Source organism: Rhinoderma darwinii, chromosome 11, assembly GCF_050947455.1.
Source record: "Rhinoderma darwinii isolate aRhiDar2 chromosome 11, aRhiDar2.hap1, whole genome shotgun sequence".
NCBI lineage: Eukaryota > Metazoa > Chordata > Amphibia > Anura > Rhinodermatidae > Rhinoderma > Rhinoderma darwinii.
Window position 1 is genome coordinate 76,641,413 of NC_134697.1, and position 15,869 is coordinate 76,657,281.

General features: G+C 42.3%; 1 protein-coding gene across 2 annotated transcripts in view; it reads left to right on the forward strand.

Moving 5' to 3' along the window:
• PLAC9 (placenta associated 9) overlaps window positions 1-15,869 on the forward strand; it is a 50,930-nt gene that overhangs the window by 17,451 nt on the left and 17,610 nt on the right. The window contains exon 1 of one of the 2 annotated variants that reach the window (XM_075842817.1): window positions 1,738-2,012. The exons of the other annotated variant lie outside the window; for it this stretch is intronic. Within the exon in view, the coding sequence (XP_075698932.1) occupies window positions 1,952-2,012 (61 nt within the window). The 5' untranslated portion in view covers window positions 1,738-1,951. Of the gene's footprint in view, window positions 1-1,737; window positions 2,013-15,869 lie in introns of those variants that run through there. 2 annotated transcript variants of the gene reach the window in all.

The following is a 15,869-nucleotide window of genomic DNA, read 5'->3' on the forward strand; positions in this document are numbered from 1 at the left end:
TATACATTTACAGGATCTTTTTTTCTCCAGCCCCCTTGTCTTTTGCGGGGCTTTTAAATCTAACAGCTTTTTATTTTATTTTTTGTACAGGCCATTTATATACACATTTAGCATGTCCTCCCTTAGACGTCTCTTCTCAAGACTACTTAGGCCTCGTGCAAACTTACGTCACCGTTTTCACGGCCGCTTTTGACGGGTCCGTGAACCCGTTTTAGCGGCCGTGTGGTTTCCGTGTGCACTCCGTGTTTCCGTTTCCGTGTGCCAAGCATGGTACTGTCCAGAGTGCTGAAAGAGTTAATGGGCTGCACTGATCGGCGGTAACTCTTTCAGCACCCTAAACAGTACCATGCTCGGCGCGCGGAAAATAAAATTTTAATGTAACAAAAAAAAATGTAAAAAAATAAGTTCATACTTACATTCCTCCTGTCCGGCCTCCAGCGATGACGTTCAATCCATGCCGCCGCTGCAGCCAATCACAGGCAGCCACGGCCTCTGCAGCCAATCACAGGCTGCCGCGGCCTCTGCAGCCAATCACAGGCTGCCGCGGCCTCTGCAGCCAATCACAGGCTGCCGCGGCCTCTGCAGCCAATCACAGGCTGCCGCGGCCTCTGCAGCCAATCACAGGCTGCCGCGTCACAAAAGAAGGTCGGACTGGAGGAAGAAGAGGGACTCGTCACCAAGACAACGACCGGGTACGTATGAAATGCTTTTTATTTTATTTTTAATCAGCAGCCTCTTTTCTCTATCAGTTATTGATAGAGACAAGTGGCTGCCGATTAGTGTAGTATTTTTGTAATGTTTTTCTGCCCGCCCGGCGGTTGCTAGGCAACGGCTCCGTCACACACGGACGGCACACGGATGCCTTCCGTGTGCCTTCAGTTTTTTTGACGGCCCCATTGACTTGCATGGGCCTCACGGTCACGGAATCCCGGACCAAAGTAGGGCATGCTCTACTTTGGATCGGAAAGGAGCAACGAATCGTTAAAAAAACTGAAGTGGGCATGGCCCTATTGAAATGAATGGGTTCAGGGTGCTATTCTTGACAAAAACGGATAGCACCCTGAAGGAAAAAACTGAAGTGTGCATGAGGCCTTAGTTTAATATTTTTAATTTTTCCTCATAACTGAGATTCTACGTGCTCCTTCTTGATTTTGTTGTTCTTCTTTGTGATTTTTTTAAATTCAGCAAATCCTATGAACAGGTGCCCAGAACTGAACTGCATATTCAAATATGCAGATTCTCTACTTTTTTTTTACATTTATATGTTTTCATGTTCTCTTGTTCATATTTCACCTAATTCCCTCCAGTTGTGGAGATTGTACGGAGTACATTGACCTCATAGAATGCGGTGCATTTATCGTCTCTGCTGCTGTATTGATTCGTAGAGTTGTTACAATGTTTCAGCAATTTAATGATTAATCAACTGCGCATCAACTTATTATCATTGTATTCTACCCACTTTCTATGTCTTTTCATGTTTGAAAGTAACTGGAAAGAAAAATATTGTACTATCCCCAAATCTGTGAACATGAGTTTTCAGTTAAAGCAGCAGTTCTCTAAAAAGATCACATGTGGCTCCTAGCGATGACGGCATTGGAAGGGCTTTGTCCAAGATCTGCAATGCTTTTCCTCGAATACCTGAGGCACAGAGGGAGTTAAAGTGATGGATCTTTTCACCCACTTTTCCTGTAAGGTTAAATGCTGGCCTTTAAATTCCATGCACGCCCTGTGTGTATAAATACAGGAGGGGGGCTTTAGAGTCTCTCTGGAATTTTGCCTGAATAACTGGGACTGCTGTTAGGCAGTGTAAAAAATATCCTGACTAGCCTTATGGTTATATCCTACTTTCGGAGCTCTTCAGAGTAGATTGACACAGGACATCTTAAGCACAACTACACTTGTAGTTGAAAACTGCTTTTTCAGCTGGATAAAGTTGGACCATAGTATCAACATGAGCACGATCATTCCTGTAGCATTCCTGTTGCTAGTTGTGCTCCACGCAAGATTGACAGGTAATGTTATACTTGTATGCTTTTTGGTAAAGTGACTCCACTGTGTTTATATTTAGGAAGCCTAAAGTTAGCCGATATGTTTTTAAGTCTAATCAGCAGGAATGCTGGTGAATTTGGAATGTGCTAACACCTTTATTAAGAAAAAATAATTATAATTGGGGTGTTACTTTTATTTTATTTTTTTCAAACCAGAATGTCTTATTAGTGAGACATATACATAAAAATGTATCAATATGTTTGAGGAATATAAGACTATCCATAACAGGGATATACAATTCTTTTGTACACTTGAAAATGCGAAAATTTTTGTGTGCAAAACAACACAAAAATGAACACTTTTAATGCAGCCCTGTGCATAAAATCATGAAGATCTAGGTACAGGGAAACTAGCGTGACTTTAAATACTGGTCTCTATTATTCAGGGTCTCACAATATACAATATTTAAATGACAAAGCCTTATTACGTTAGATTAGAGTATCCTGACATGTATATACTGTTGACATAATCCACAGCTCTGTTCACAGAATATATTTCTTCACAATATAACTACAAACATAAATACGTTCAAGCTAAAGCTATTTTTATGCTTTCTTTATCCAGTTTTAACCCTAAATGGTTATTCCCAACTTATAAAGTGATGGTATTTCGCTAGGATATGCTATAACTTAGGGATCGTGGGGGTCTTACCTCTGGGATTCCTACCAATCCTGAGAAGAAAGGGGCCACATCACTGATTTAGCGCTGCGTCTACCTACACTGTTTTTCCCTGCACAGCGGCGCCCAGGCCACCTAATGTGCAGGTACCTGCAGCACTTACTTGATGGCCTGGTGACTAATAGCGCTGATGTGCAGGAAAAACTAAGAAGGGAACATAGCACTAAATCCACACTGTAGACCATTCTCAGGATTAGTGAGGTCCCAAGGGTCGGACCCACACCAATCAGAAAGTGATAGCATATTCCTACAGGAAATACCCATTTAACCTATGTATACATACGGATATACTTCTTCAATTTAAGCCTAACTCCACTCTACTCCAAGATGTTAGTACAAATACATACTCTTGAAGCTCTTGGGGCCCAATGCAAAATCTGCCAAGTGGCCCCCAACTAAAGCTCCAGGGCCTGAGTGCCCTCTACACCTCCTATAGTTATGCCCCTAAATGAGAGCAATTAAATCCACTATACCATTGCCCCTATATCTAATCACCAGGGTCCAGTGTCTCAAACATGGGAAGATGTTTTGTAAGAGTCCTGGTCGTTGAAGGGCTGATTTAGCGGTCCCTGTGTGATGGAGGGAACACTGCAGACGTGCAGATGTTTCCCTGAACGTTACATTTATCAGTCATCTGGATGTGTATGGCCAACTTTAATATGTATAAAACTGTCAATTAATGCTCAAAATGGACTAGGATGTTCTTACACAGCACTGCTGTGGAACAGGATAGCAAATTCAAGATAACTTCTGCATTCGTTTACAATGCAGATTTTGCTGCAAATGTGGCAATGAATTTAACCATATTCAATTCCAAGAGTGAAATCTGCAGCAAAATCCAGAAAATATCTGTGGCAGATTAGATATGTAGGTATTCACTATATTCTATAAAATCCCATTCACCTTCATTGTACTGTAGTTTGCTGCGGACGTCCGGTGCCAAACCCACAGAGATAATCTGCAGCAAATACACCATCTGTAAACTGGTTCTTATACTTTTCCAGCATAGTCACTTTGGCTCAAAATCGGCTGCACAAAATCGAATAAAAATGCAACATATGCACAGGCTGGGAGGGCAAAATAACTTAATTTTAAGAAGACCAATTTCCCCAGGAGGAGGGCTGCACTTCAGGAGATAAACTGGGAACAACTAGTTTCAAATAATGGTACGAATAATAAATGGGAAATCTTAAGATCTACTTTGTATAAATATAGTAAAAAATGTATGCTTATTGGTATCAAGTATAGAGTACTAAAATAAAAACCCACATGGATAACAACTTATGTAAAAAAGGCCATATATGACAAAAAAAAGGAATTTGAAAAATACAAATCTAAGGGTACAGCTCTTAGCGCTTGTAAATTACAAAGAGCTTATTAAAATCAGTAAAAAAAATAAAATAAAATCAGCAAAAATACAAAATGAAAGGCATCCAAAAAAGAGAACGTGAAGCAGCACTCAAATAAAGTGAATTTATTCATCAAACATGGAACCACAACGTTTCACCTCCTCTATGAAGGCATTTTCAAGTTCACTACTTGAAAATGCCTTCATAGAGGAGGTGAAACATTGTGGTTCCATGTTGGATGAATAAATTCACTTTATTTGAGTGCTGCTTCACATTCTCTTTTTTGGATTGCTAACACATAATGAGAGGTCACTCCTTTATTTTTGAAGCTTTGCACCAGCCTAGTCAGGCATTTGTTCACAGTGCTGCTCCAATCCTCCAAAATGAAAGGCAGGTGGCCAAGGATAGTAAAACAAATCCCAAAAACGTCATCAAGTATGTAAATGCAAAAAAGCCAAGGTCTGAACATGTAGGACCCCTAAATAGTGGTAATGGGGAGTTGGTGACAGGGGATCAAGTGAAGGCAGAGTTATTAAATGGGTTCTTCCGCTCTGTATATACAACTGAAGAAAGAGCAGCTGATGTAGCCGCTGCCAGTACTGTTAATATATCAGTTGATATACTGAATTGGATGAATGTAGAGATGGTCCAAGCTAAATTAAATAAAATAAATGTGCACAAGTCCCCGGGACCAGATGGGTTACACCAAAGAGTTATTTAAGAACTTAGTTCAGTTATTTCTGTCCCCCTCTTCATAATATTTAGAGATTCCCTAGTGACTGGTATAGTGCCAAGGGACTGGCACAGGGCAAATGTGCTGCCTATTTTCAAAAAGGGTTCTAGGTCTTCTCCGGGTAATTATAGACCAGTAAGCTTAACATCCATCGTGGGGAAAATGTTTGAGGGGCTCTTAATGGAATATATACAGGATTATGTGACAATAAATAGTATTATAAGTGACAGCCAGCACGGTTTTACTAAGGACAGAAGTTGTCAAATCAACCCGATTTGTTTTGAGGAAGAGGTGAGCAGAAGCCTAGACAGAGGGGCCGCTGTGGATATAGTGTTTTTGGACTTTGCAAAGGCATTTGACACTGTCCCTCATAGACGTCTAATGGGTAAATTAAGGACTATAGGTCTAGAAAGTATAGTTTGTAATTGGATTGATGACTTACTCAAGGACTGAATCCAGAGAGTTGTGGTCAATGATTCCTACTCTGAATGGTCCCCGGTTATAAGTGGTGTACCCCAGGGTTCAGTGCTGGGACCACTGTTATTCAACTTATTTATTAATGATATAGAGGATGGGATTAATAGCACTATTTCTATTTTTTGTGAATGAAACCAAGCTATGTAGTAATATGCCGTTTATGGAAGATGTTCGTGAATTACAGGCTGATTGGACACACTGAGTGCTCGGGCGTCTACTAGGCAAATGAGGTTTAATATGGAAAAATGTAAGGTTATGCACCTGGGTACCAACAATCTGCATTCATCATATGTCCTAGAGGGAGCTAAACTGGGAGTCACTTTTTTAAAATGATCTGGGTGTACTTGTAGATCATAGACTAAATAACAGCATGCAACAGCAGCTGCTTCAAAGGTCAGCAAGAAAAGAGGCATGGATATAATATTACCACTTTACAAAGCATTAGTGCGGCCTCATCTAGAATACGACTAAAGGGGGACTTGATTAACTTATATAAATATATGAATGGCACATACAAGAAATATAGTGAAAACCTTTTCCATATAAAATCCCCTCAAAAGACAAGAGGGCGCTCCCTCCATCTGGAGAAAAAAAGCTTCAACCTGCAGAGGCGACAAGCCTTCTTTACAGTGAGAACTGTGAATCTATGGAATAGTCATGGATACATTTTTATTTTTTTTAAAACCTTCCTCTGGATCAGGAATGGTAAAACAAAGTTCTGTAATTTTTCCCATCCCCTCCTTTTTTCCCATCCCTTGGTTGTACTTGATGGACATATGTCCTTTTCCAACCATACTAACTATGTTTTTATATATATGTATATATATATATATATATATATACACACACACACACACACACACACACACATACACGCATTAGAATAACATCAAAAAGTTAATTTATTTCAGTAATTTAATTCAAAAAGTCAAACTCATTCATTACACACAGAGTGATCTATTTCCAACATAGTTTTTTTTCTTTTAAAGAGGCTCTGTCACCAGATTATAAGTGCCCATCTCCTACATAATCTGATCGGCGCTGTAATGTAGATAACAACAGTGTTTTTATTTTGAAAAATGATAATTTTTGACCAAGTTATGAGCAATTTTAGATTTATGCAAATTACTTTCTTAATGCCCAACTGAGCGTTTTTTAACTTTTGACCAAGTAGGCATTGTGAAGAGAAGTGTATGATGCTGACGCGATGTCTATTCACACTCCCGACACTTCTGTAAAGTTAGTGCGGGACTTAATCGCTGCACAGCGTGATCTCGCGAGATCACGCTGTGCAGCTATGAAGTCCCACACAAACTTTACCAAAGTGTCGGGAGTGTGAATAGACATTGCGTCCTAGCTGGAGGCAATGTCTATTCACTCTCAAGACAATTCAGTAAAGTTAATGTGGGTGTATGTGACAGGCCAGCAAGATAACTGTTGTTATCTACATTACAGCGCCGATCATATTATGTAGTGGTATTATATTATATGTATATTAGGCACTTATAATGTGGTGACAGAGCCTCTTTAATGTTGATGAGCATAAGCCTCTTTAATGTTGATGAGCATAGCGAACAGTTAATGAAAACCCAAAATGTAGGGTCTCAGAAAATTAGAATATTATATAAACCCAATTTAAAAAATTATTTTTAAAACTGAAATGTTGGCCTACTGAAAAGTATGTGCAGTATATGCCCTCAATACTTGGTCGGGCTCCTTTTGCATGAATTACTGCATCAATGCGGCGTGGCATGGAGGCGATCAGCCTGTGGCACTGCTAAGGTGTTATAGAAGCCCAGGTTGCTTTGATAGCGGCCACAAATGGCCCTGCTCCCTTACGCTATGGTCTATCCACTTTTAAAAAGTGTCACAAGCATTGTAAAAGTGAAAAAAAAAGACTTCCGGTTGCAGCGCTGGTATGTGAAGACGTGTGTGACATCGCTCCTGCTGCAAACTGACATTTTTTTGGGCCTGCAGGGGATCAAGCGTGTGGGTCCGCCTAAACCGACCACGTCTGATTCCCTGGCCAGGAAAACTGGTCGGTACCCGCCAAGTGATAATGTGGTATCTGGAGTTTACTGGCAAAGAAGATGTCTTTCGTGCTTACCGCAATCGAAAAGAACCGCTCACATTTCAAGGAACGCGTATTCTCCTATTCTGAGACTATTCAGCAGATGTTACCAGACAAAGTTGAGCATTTAGTGCTACATGCTCACTGATGTTTCGAAAGAAAATTCGCTTCAAGCTCATGTACCCTGCCATTCTCAGGATTAAACATGCAGATGGGAATTTCCAGAGCTTCAGAGATTCGGCGACTGCCGAATGTTTCTTTGCTGCAGGGTTTTCACCTACCGTACCTTCAACTTCTGACACGAGACCATCGGCTCCCAGCCCGCAACAGGTAACAGCCAAGTCGACCAGCGGTCTTTTTTCTCTGAACAGCTCTGTATGGCATACAACGAGTTCGAAGACACAGCATACTACACAACGTTGGAGCCAAGGAGGATCACAGCCTCCAGATTGATGACTTTTACAGAGTGAGATCGGTCTTATTTGATATATTTCCCAATTTTCTAGGGTATTTGTTAGGGATTAGATACTGGCTGTATGGGCGTCGGAGGGAGGGGAGTGGGAGATTCTTTCATTTAGAACCCTGAGGGAATGGTTCTTTAGGCGTTCATCCCATCCTTAGATATAAAATATGGAGGGGATGTGATGTGAAGCATTGAGTACCAGATTAATGTAAGTCTTATGCATATATTGTATTGCACAGTTTAACCGTTTTGCACTGTCCCACTTTTTGTATGGTGCTTCTTAATGCACTATTGCACATTGATGACTATTGTTGCTATGTCTGTTTGAGGATGTTCTCCTGGGAGGTCATATTTCAGTTTTATAGATCATGTCCTTTTCTGCAATTCAATGTATATATTATATTTGACCTGTTCACCTAGACAGACCTATATTTATTTTGTAACATGAAAATCGTCACTTGGAATGTCAAGGGCACTAGGTCCCCAGAGAAACTTATGATGGTATTATGCCATTTGAAGAGACTTCAGGTAGACACTGCTTTACTGCAGGAGACCCATCTCACTAAAGGATTTCCCCTGTATGCTTAAAAAATGGGTGTGGGAGGTGCACGGCTCTCCTGCGGTGGAGAGGAAAGCTGGTGTCCTTATATTGATTAGAGCCTTCCCCACACAATATGGAGATGGATGATGAAGGACGAGTGATACATCTTATATGAAATAGCCCACAAGGTACGCTGAACGTATATGCCAGAACATTTCACAAAAAGTCTTCTATGACAAATTTCGTCATAAATTGTTACATGATTCGTTTCCTGATATACTTGTGGGGGGATTTTAACGGGGTAGTATCGCAAAGCGAAGATCGATCGGTACGGTCTGATGTGACCCTAACAACCAATGACCCAAAATCCCAACTGGCAGACCTTCTATCGGTTGCCTCGTTGATTCACGGGTGGAGACACGCTCACCCTGGCGATAGGGAATATACTCATTTCTCCCACCCCCACTCATCCTGGTCATGTATAGATTATGTTTTTTTCCGTTGCTCTCTACTTTCTAAAATCAGAGGAGTTTCTGTCGAAGACCTTGTTATATCAAACCACTCACCTGTCCTGCTAGATTTACTTTATATGCACCCCAAATGGGAGGCATATTTGTAGAGTCTTCCATCTTTTTTAACTAAAGACCCGAACCTCCTGAGGGGTTGGTGGACTGAATACTGGGATACAAATATTGACCATGTATCGAATACACAATTATTTTGTGAAACGGCCAAGGCAGTTTTGAGAGGATGTATTATAGCTCATGTCCATAAACTGAAAAAAGTTGTGAGAAATCAGTATGGTAGCTCTAGTGATCAACTGCGACGGGCATACACTGACTTTCTCATGGCACAGACCCCTTCCTCTAAAGAACGGTGGATCTCTGCCAAGAGAGACTTTGATGTATGGGCTTAGAGACGCAAGGATTTTATCAGGACCCAACAGGAAGTTGTTTAGAGATGGTTTGGTGATAGACTGCTGGAAAATCTAGCAAGAGGGAAGAGGTATCCAAAAATTAAGGTCCCCTGGGGGTGAAATAAGGGGAGACCCTAAGTCCATTAACGCTTTGCTGGAAGACAATTATACATCTCTGTATCATGATGATCCTACATAGGTTATTTTTTACAAAATGTTTAGATGCGTCGAGTTTCTGAGGAACAACTTACTGCTCTTAATGCACCAATAACAGTGGAAGAAGTGTGGAGTGTGATAATGGCCCTGTCGTCAGGTATATCCCCAGGCCCGGGTGGGTACCCAGGCGAATTCTATACTGCAATCACTTTACAAGTGACACCCATTTTAACTAGCTTGTTTAATAATGTTTTATCAGGACGTGACAAGACGTTTCAAACTAACCTAAACTGATACCCAAGGAGGGACGTGGATTACCCACCCACCTCCACGACATTCCAGTTTTTCTTGGCTACTATACCTGTTAAAAACAATATCTCTCCTTTTTAAACACATAGATATATCAAAATTAAATACAGCCTTTATTCACTTTTTATGGAGAGGTAGGTGACCTCGCATCCATCACTTATGGCTACCAGGGAGAGAGGTGGTATTAATTTGCTTAATTTATGGGGTTACAATATGGGGTTACAATATGGGGTTACAATAAATTGGGTTAAACAAACTAGCTATCATTCTGACCACGTTCTGGAGTCTCTGCACGCTCCTAAATACATCTCGGTCAGCCCTGCCTAAATTCATAAAGCAATCTCTAATATGTAGGGACACCATAATAACCTGGAGGGCTATAAAAAAAAAAAGAAGAGATGTGGTCTCTCCTTTAGAATTTCCAAATATCATCCCCTATGGAATCATCCTGAATTTATAAAGGGCAAAGATAATGGTCTATTTACTGAATGGAGAATGAAGGGTATACTTAGAGTGTAGAATCTACTTCATGGTACGGATAAGAGATGGCTTAAGGAGGAAGAATTGATGGATAAATACGGGTTAACACCATTTCAACGTTTACAGTATGCCCAGGTCAAACACTTGTTTGTGAATGCTCTGAGAGACGTTAGTCGTGAAGTTGTTACAAATGACATGGATAACGCTCTTTTTCAAACAGCGGAATGATGTCCATTTCTCGAATATATTGGAACATCAGGGACAGCTTAATTGTCGTCCTACCTTAGAAATTCTTTACAAAATGGGAAGAACAGCTTCGTGATAGTGATCTCAGTGTTAAAATCTTGACAGGATAGAGCTCCATTCGGAAACATGTGGTGAGGGAGGTATGGAGAGACACTCAATATCGAAATAATGCACAGATCTATCTTTGGTTTTAACCTCCCACCGAGCCCCTCAATGCCTGATCGATTACGGTCTTGCCCTAAATGTCTTACTAGTAAGACACACCTAACTACATGGTCTGGCAATGTCCCAAAATTCAGCGCTTCAGGTCTTGGGTCCGTGAAATGATGGATGCTCTGTGGCAGAGATCCTTGCTAGTGTCCACCACCCTTTTCCTTTTTCATTATTGGGAGGATGAAGCGAACGATGGCAGAGCGGAGGGGAGACACCTGCCTCAATTGTTTCACCTGATGTGTTTGGTAGCTAAGTGTTTGTTGTTGCACCACTGGCTGTCCTCTACTGTACCGACTATGCAAAACATATTGATTCAGTTGAAACAATGCTTGCACATAGAAAGATTAAGAAGCAGAACGTACAAAAATCAAAAGCACTAAAAAATTCTTCATTAAATGGAAATCATTTATGGTGAAGCATTTGTCTGACTCTGAACTTACACAGGCGGTGACTCCTTCCATGCTTACCGAATGGTACTTATTGGAAACGTTGAAAGGCACATTGGGTTATCTATATATCACGTGATGTATATACTTGAATATCATTGCTGATTATGGCTTTTCCCGGGAGATCCTTTTCTCTTATTTTATGACCTTGGAAGAACACTGTAATTTTTAATTTTTTGTTTTAAATTGTTTGTGTTTTGGGTCTGCATACCCATATTTGTTGCATGGTTCTGAATAATTTGATGAAAATAAATAAAAACTTTCTTAAAAAAAAGTGAAAAAAAGGTTACAATTATTTGCACAAAACAGGTGTGCAACAACATTTTTGACTTTCATAAATTATAGTTGCTTGGTAAGCCTAGTCATGTACTTGTACACTTGGGAGAAATACATTAAAACTGGCATTTCATACGCCAGTCTTAATCTAAAGAGCGCTGGAGTAAGATTTTTTCCAATTTATAAAGAGGTGCACGCCTCCTAATAAATTAGGTGCATCTCTGGCCGTTGGTGCACAAGTAGGTCAAATCTATGCCAGCTAAGTGGTGGCATAGATTTGCAAAATAATTTACACCAATCTCTGGTGTCAATTCTAGTACATTTATTGGGCAGCTGAAGGCCCAGCTCCTTTTTACTAAGCTCTGCTCACGTTTAGGCCTTATTCACACGGACGTGTCCGTTTTGCGCGCGCAAAAAACGCTATGTTTTGCTCGCGCAAAAGGTCCGTGTGTCATCAGCATATGGTGCGCGGCTGCGTGATTTTCGCGCAGCCGGCATCATGATGACACTCTGGGTTTCTGTTTACAAACAGAAAAGCACGAGGTGCTTTTCTGTTTTCATTCATTTCTTTTACTGCTGTTGCGCAAATCACGCGCGGCACCCGGCAGTGCTTCCGTGTGCTGAGCGCGATTTGCACGCACCCATTGACTTCAACGGGTGCGTGCAGCGCCAAACACAGCCAAATATAGGACATGTCATGAGTTTCATGCAGCGCACATACGCTGCGTGAAATTCACTGACAGTCTGAACGGCCCCATTCACTAACATAGGTCTGTGCGACGCGTGTGATTTCCACGCGCGTAGCACGGACGTATTATACGTTCGTGTGAATAAGGCCTTAGTAAAATGCTGTGAGCGGCGCTAATGCTGCACGTCAAATTTTTTTGTGCAGATGCGCCTTTTCTGCACCAGAGAACTGGCATATAACTATTGCTAAATTCCCCCATGGTTCTCTATTGGGAAGTAAAGTATGCAAAAAAGAGTTATGTAGTCTACAAGCCATGTATATTAGAATATTTATCCAATAAGAAATGCTATTTCCTTCAAGAAGTTAACGGACATAATACATTTCATCTATAACACTCCAGCTGTTCCTAAGCCAGCTGGAGGATATGGTAATTGTAACAAACATCTGGAATACTGACAAACGATTTAACCAGGCTCAGCCACTTATAATGTCATTTTTCAAGTGCTTCACACACAGAACATTATTTTTTGGGGAAAAAAACACCATGTTTTTGCTTTATAACAGCAAAACATACAAGCAAAAAAGTAAACATTGTGTTCTATGGTAAAAACATCTCCTGACATTATCGAATTAAAATACAAGATAAAGTATGGACATCCCAGTATCAGTAAAAGGCAAAGATTGTTACAGGATATGAGATTCTGCCAAACTAAATAATTATCAATGTTTGCGCACTCATGGAGCACTAAATCAATAAAAGAGAGCCCGGAAACAAGGAAAACAAGGGAAGGGGAGGGGGGGTTGTAGGGCGAAATTTTTAAGGAGGACACGTGTAGCTGTCATTAATCTTCAGAGAGGTTTTCACCTAGGAGAGTTAAGTAATGATTGGTGGGTGACCTGTTAACTGATATTCTAAGTACCAAGATGTTGAGCAAAAACATTCCTTAAAGGGAACCTGTCACCAGAATTTTAGCTATAAAGCCAGCAATACCTGGTGAAAGTGGGTGAAAAATCATTGTCATCTAAGCTATAAATATGTTCTAAGTAAGCTCTGTACCTTTAGTATTCCGTGTTTTAGTGGTCCCACGCCGTATGCAAATGAGCAGAAAAGAGTCAAATCTTCATCTGAAAAGAGTCAGGTTTTCATTCCTCCAGCGTCTCAGAGTGGACTCCACCTCCTTCTTTTTGATTGACAGCTCCTTAGCCAGTCAGGGCCGGACAGGTGGTGGCAGTGGGCGTGGTTAAGAAGCTGTGTCCTAGAGGGAAAAATAATTACCATAAAAGGCGGGAAAAGTTTAAACAACTATATTTACCGACAGAGGAGGACTTCAGGAAAGAAGAGAACAGGAACGAACTCTGGACAGCTGCGGCCACTGGCGTAGCTATAGGGGTCGCAGCGGTCGCAATTGCGACCGGGCCCCGAAGCCAGGGGGGCCCACGGCCCCCCGCACCACATCAATAAAAAGTTACTATAGTAACTCGGGCCGCGGGCCCCTGTTACTATAGTAACATACTTTACTTACCTTCCTGGTTCCGGATCGCAGCGGAGGTCCTGACGTCAGGCGCTGTGCGCAGCGCATGACGTCACAGCGCTATGCCGCCGCGCACAGCATCGAGACTACAGAACACCCGCCGCGGCCGAAGAGGAAGGTAAGGTTAGCCCTGACTGGCGGGGTCCGACTCCCGGGACCCGCCAATCAGCTGTTTTGAAGGGGCCGCAGCACTCGTACGAGAGCTGCTCCCCTTCATTCCTGTCACTTCATTCCGGTCACACTGTGAATCGGTGTCGGCGATTCACAGTGTGGGCGAGTAGTGAAATGAAGGGGAAGCAGCTCTCGTACGAGTGCTGCGGCCCCTTCAAAACAGCTGATTTGCGGGTCCCGGGAGACACATCAGCTATTGATGGCCTATCCTGAGGATAGGCCATCAATGTTTAGGGACTGCACAACCCCTAAGCCTACGATGTAGCAGGCTTAGGGGGCCCATGAGACAGGATCACAGATTGTGTGATCCTGTCTGCTGGGCCCTGTATCTAAGCCAATCACATGGTAGGCTTAGATACATGGCCCATGCGTGATCCTGTCTGCTGGGCCCTGTATCTAAGCCTACCACACTGTAGGTTTAGATACAGGGCCCCAGCACACAGTAATCTTATACTGTATAAGATTACTGTCTGCTGGACCCTGTATCTAAGCCTACCTTGTGGTAGGCTTAGATACAGGGTCCCACAGACAGTATCACACATGGGCCCTGTATCTAAGCCTTAGGGTATGTGCACAGACACTAATTACGTCCGTAAGTGACGGATGTATTTCGGCCGCAAGTACCGGACCGAACACACTGCAGGGAGCCGGGCTCCTAGCATCATACTTATGTACGACGCTAGGAGTCCCTGCCTCTCTGTGGGACAACTGTCCCATACTGTAAACATGTTTTCAGTACCGGACAGTTGTCCGGCAGCGAGGCAGGGACTCCTAGCGTCGTACATAAGTATGATGCTAGGAGCCCGGCTCCCTGCAGTGTGTTCGGTCCGGTACTTGCGGCCGAAATACGTCCGTCAATTCCGGACGTAATTAGTGTGTGTGCACATACCCTAACACATGTGTTACTAATCATTTTTTGTGTGTTTTCTTACAGGTTCGGTCCTTGGACTACGGCAGATTCCAGGACTACTTCGATGACAGCTTTTTTTTTTATTAATAAAATGGTTAATGAGGGTTGTGGGTTTTTTTTTTATTTCAATAAAATATTTTTTCTATGTCTTTGTGGTTTTTTTTAAACTATATTACTACCGCCTTAGTAATGGCCGCCGGCTGATTGACAGCATCCATTGCTAAGGCAGGGCTTAGTGTTAGCCGGTGCAGAGGCTAACACTAACCCCCTTTATTACCCCGGTACCCACCGCCACCAGGGGTGCTGGGAAGAGCCGGGTACGATCCAGTACCTGACCATCTGTAGTGATGGTCGGCCACTGGGGTGGCCGCAGGCTGGTATTATCAGGAGGGGAAAGGCCAGATACAGTGGCCCTTCCTACCCTGGTAATGCTGCCTGCTGCTGCTTTATTGTATCTGGCTGGTTATGAAAATGGGGGGGACGCCACGTCATTTAAAAAATAATTGGAAAGAACGATGTTGGGTCCCCCCCAATTTTCATAACCAGCCAGATGCAGCACAGCAGCAGCAGGCAGCATTACAAGGGTGGGAAGGGCCACTGTTTTTGGCCTTCCCCAGCCTAATACTACCAGCCTGCGGCCACCCCGGTGCCTGCCCGTCACTACAGCTGGTCGGGTACTGGTTTGTACCCGGCTCTTCCCAGTACCCCTGGTGGCGGTGGGTACCGGGGTAATAATGGGGGTTAGTGTAGACTCTGCACCGGCTAACATTAAGCCTCGCCTTAGTAATGGAGGTTGTCAATCAGCCAGCGGCCATTACTAAGGCGGTGATAATAAAGTTTAAAAAGATACAAGCACATAGAAAAAATTTTTATTGAAATAAAAAAACACAACCCTCATTAACCATTTTATTGAGAATAAAAAAACGCTGTCATTGAAGTCCTCGTATCCGAAGTCCAACAACCGAACCTGTAAAAAAAACACAAACACAAAAATAATCAGTAACACATAAAGAAGCAAAATTATTATTCTTACCTATCCTGGGTCCAGCGCTGGAGCCGCAATGTCAGCGAGCTGGGCCCTGTATCTAATCCTATCATGTGTGATACAGTCTGCTGAGCTGTGTATCTAATCCAATCATGTATGATACTGTCTGCTGGGCCCTAT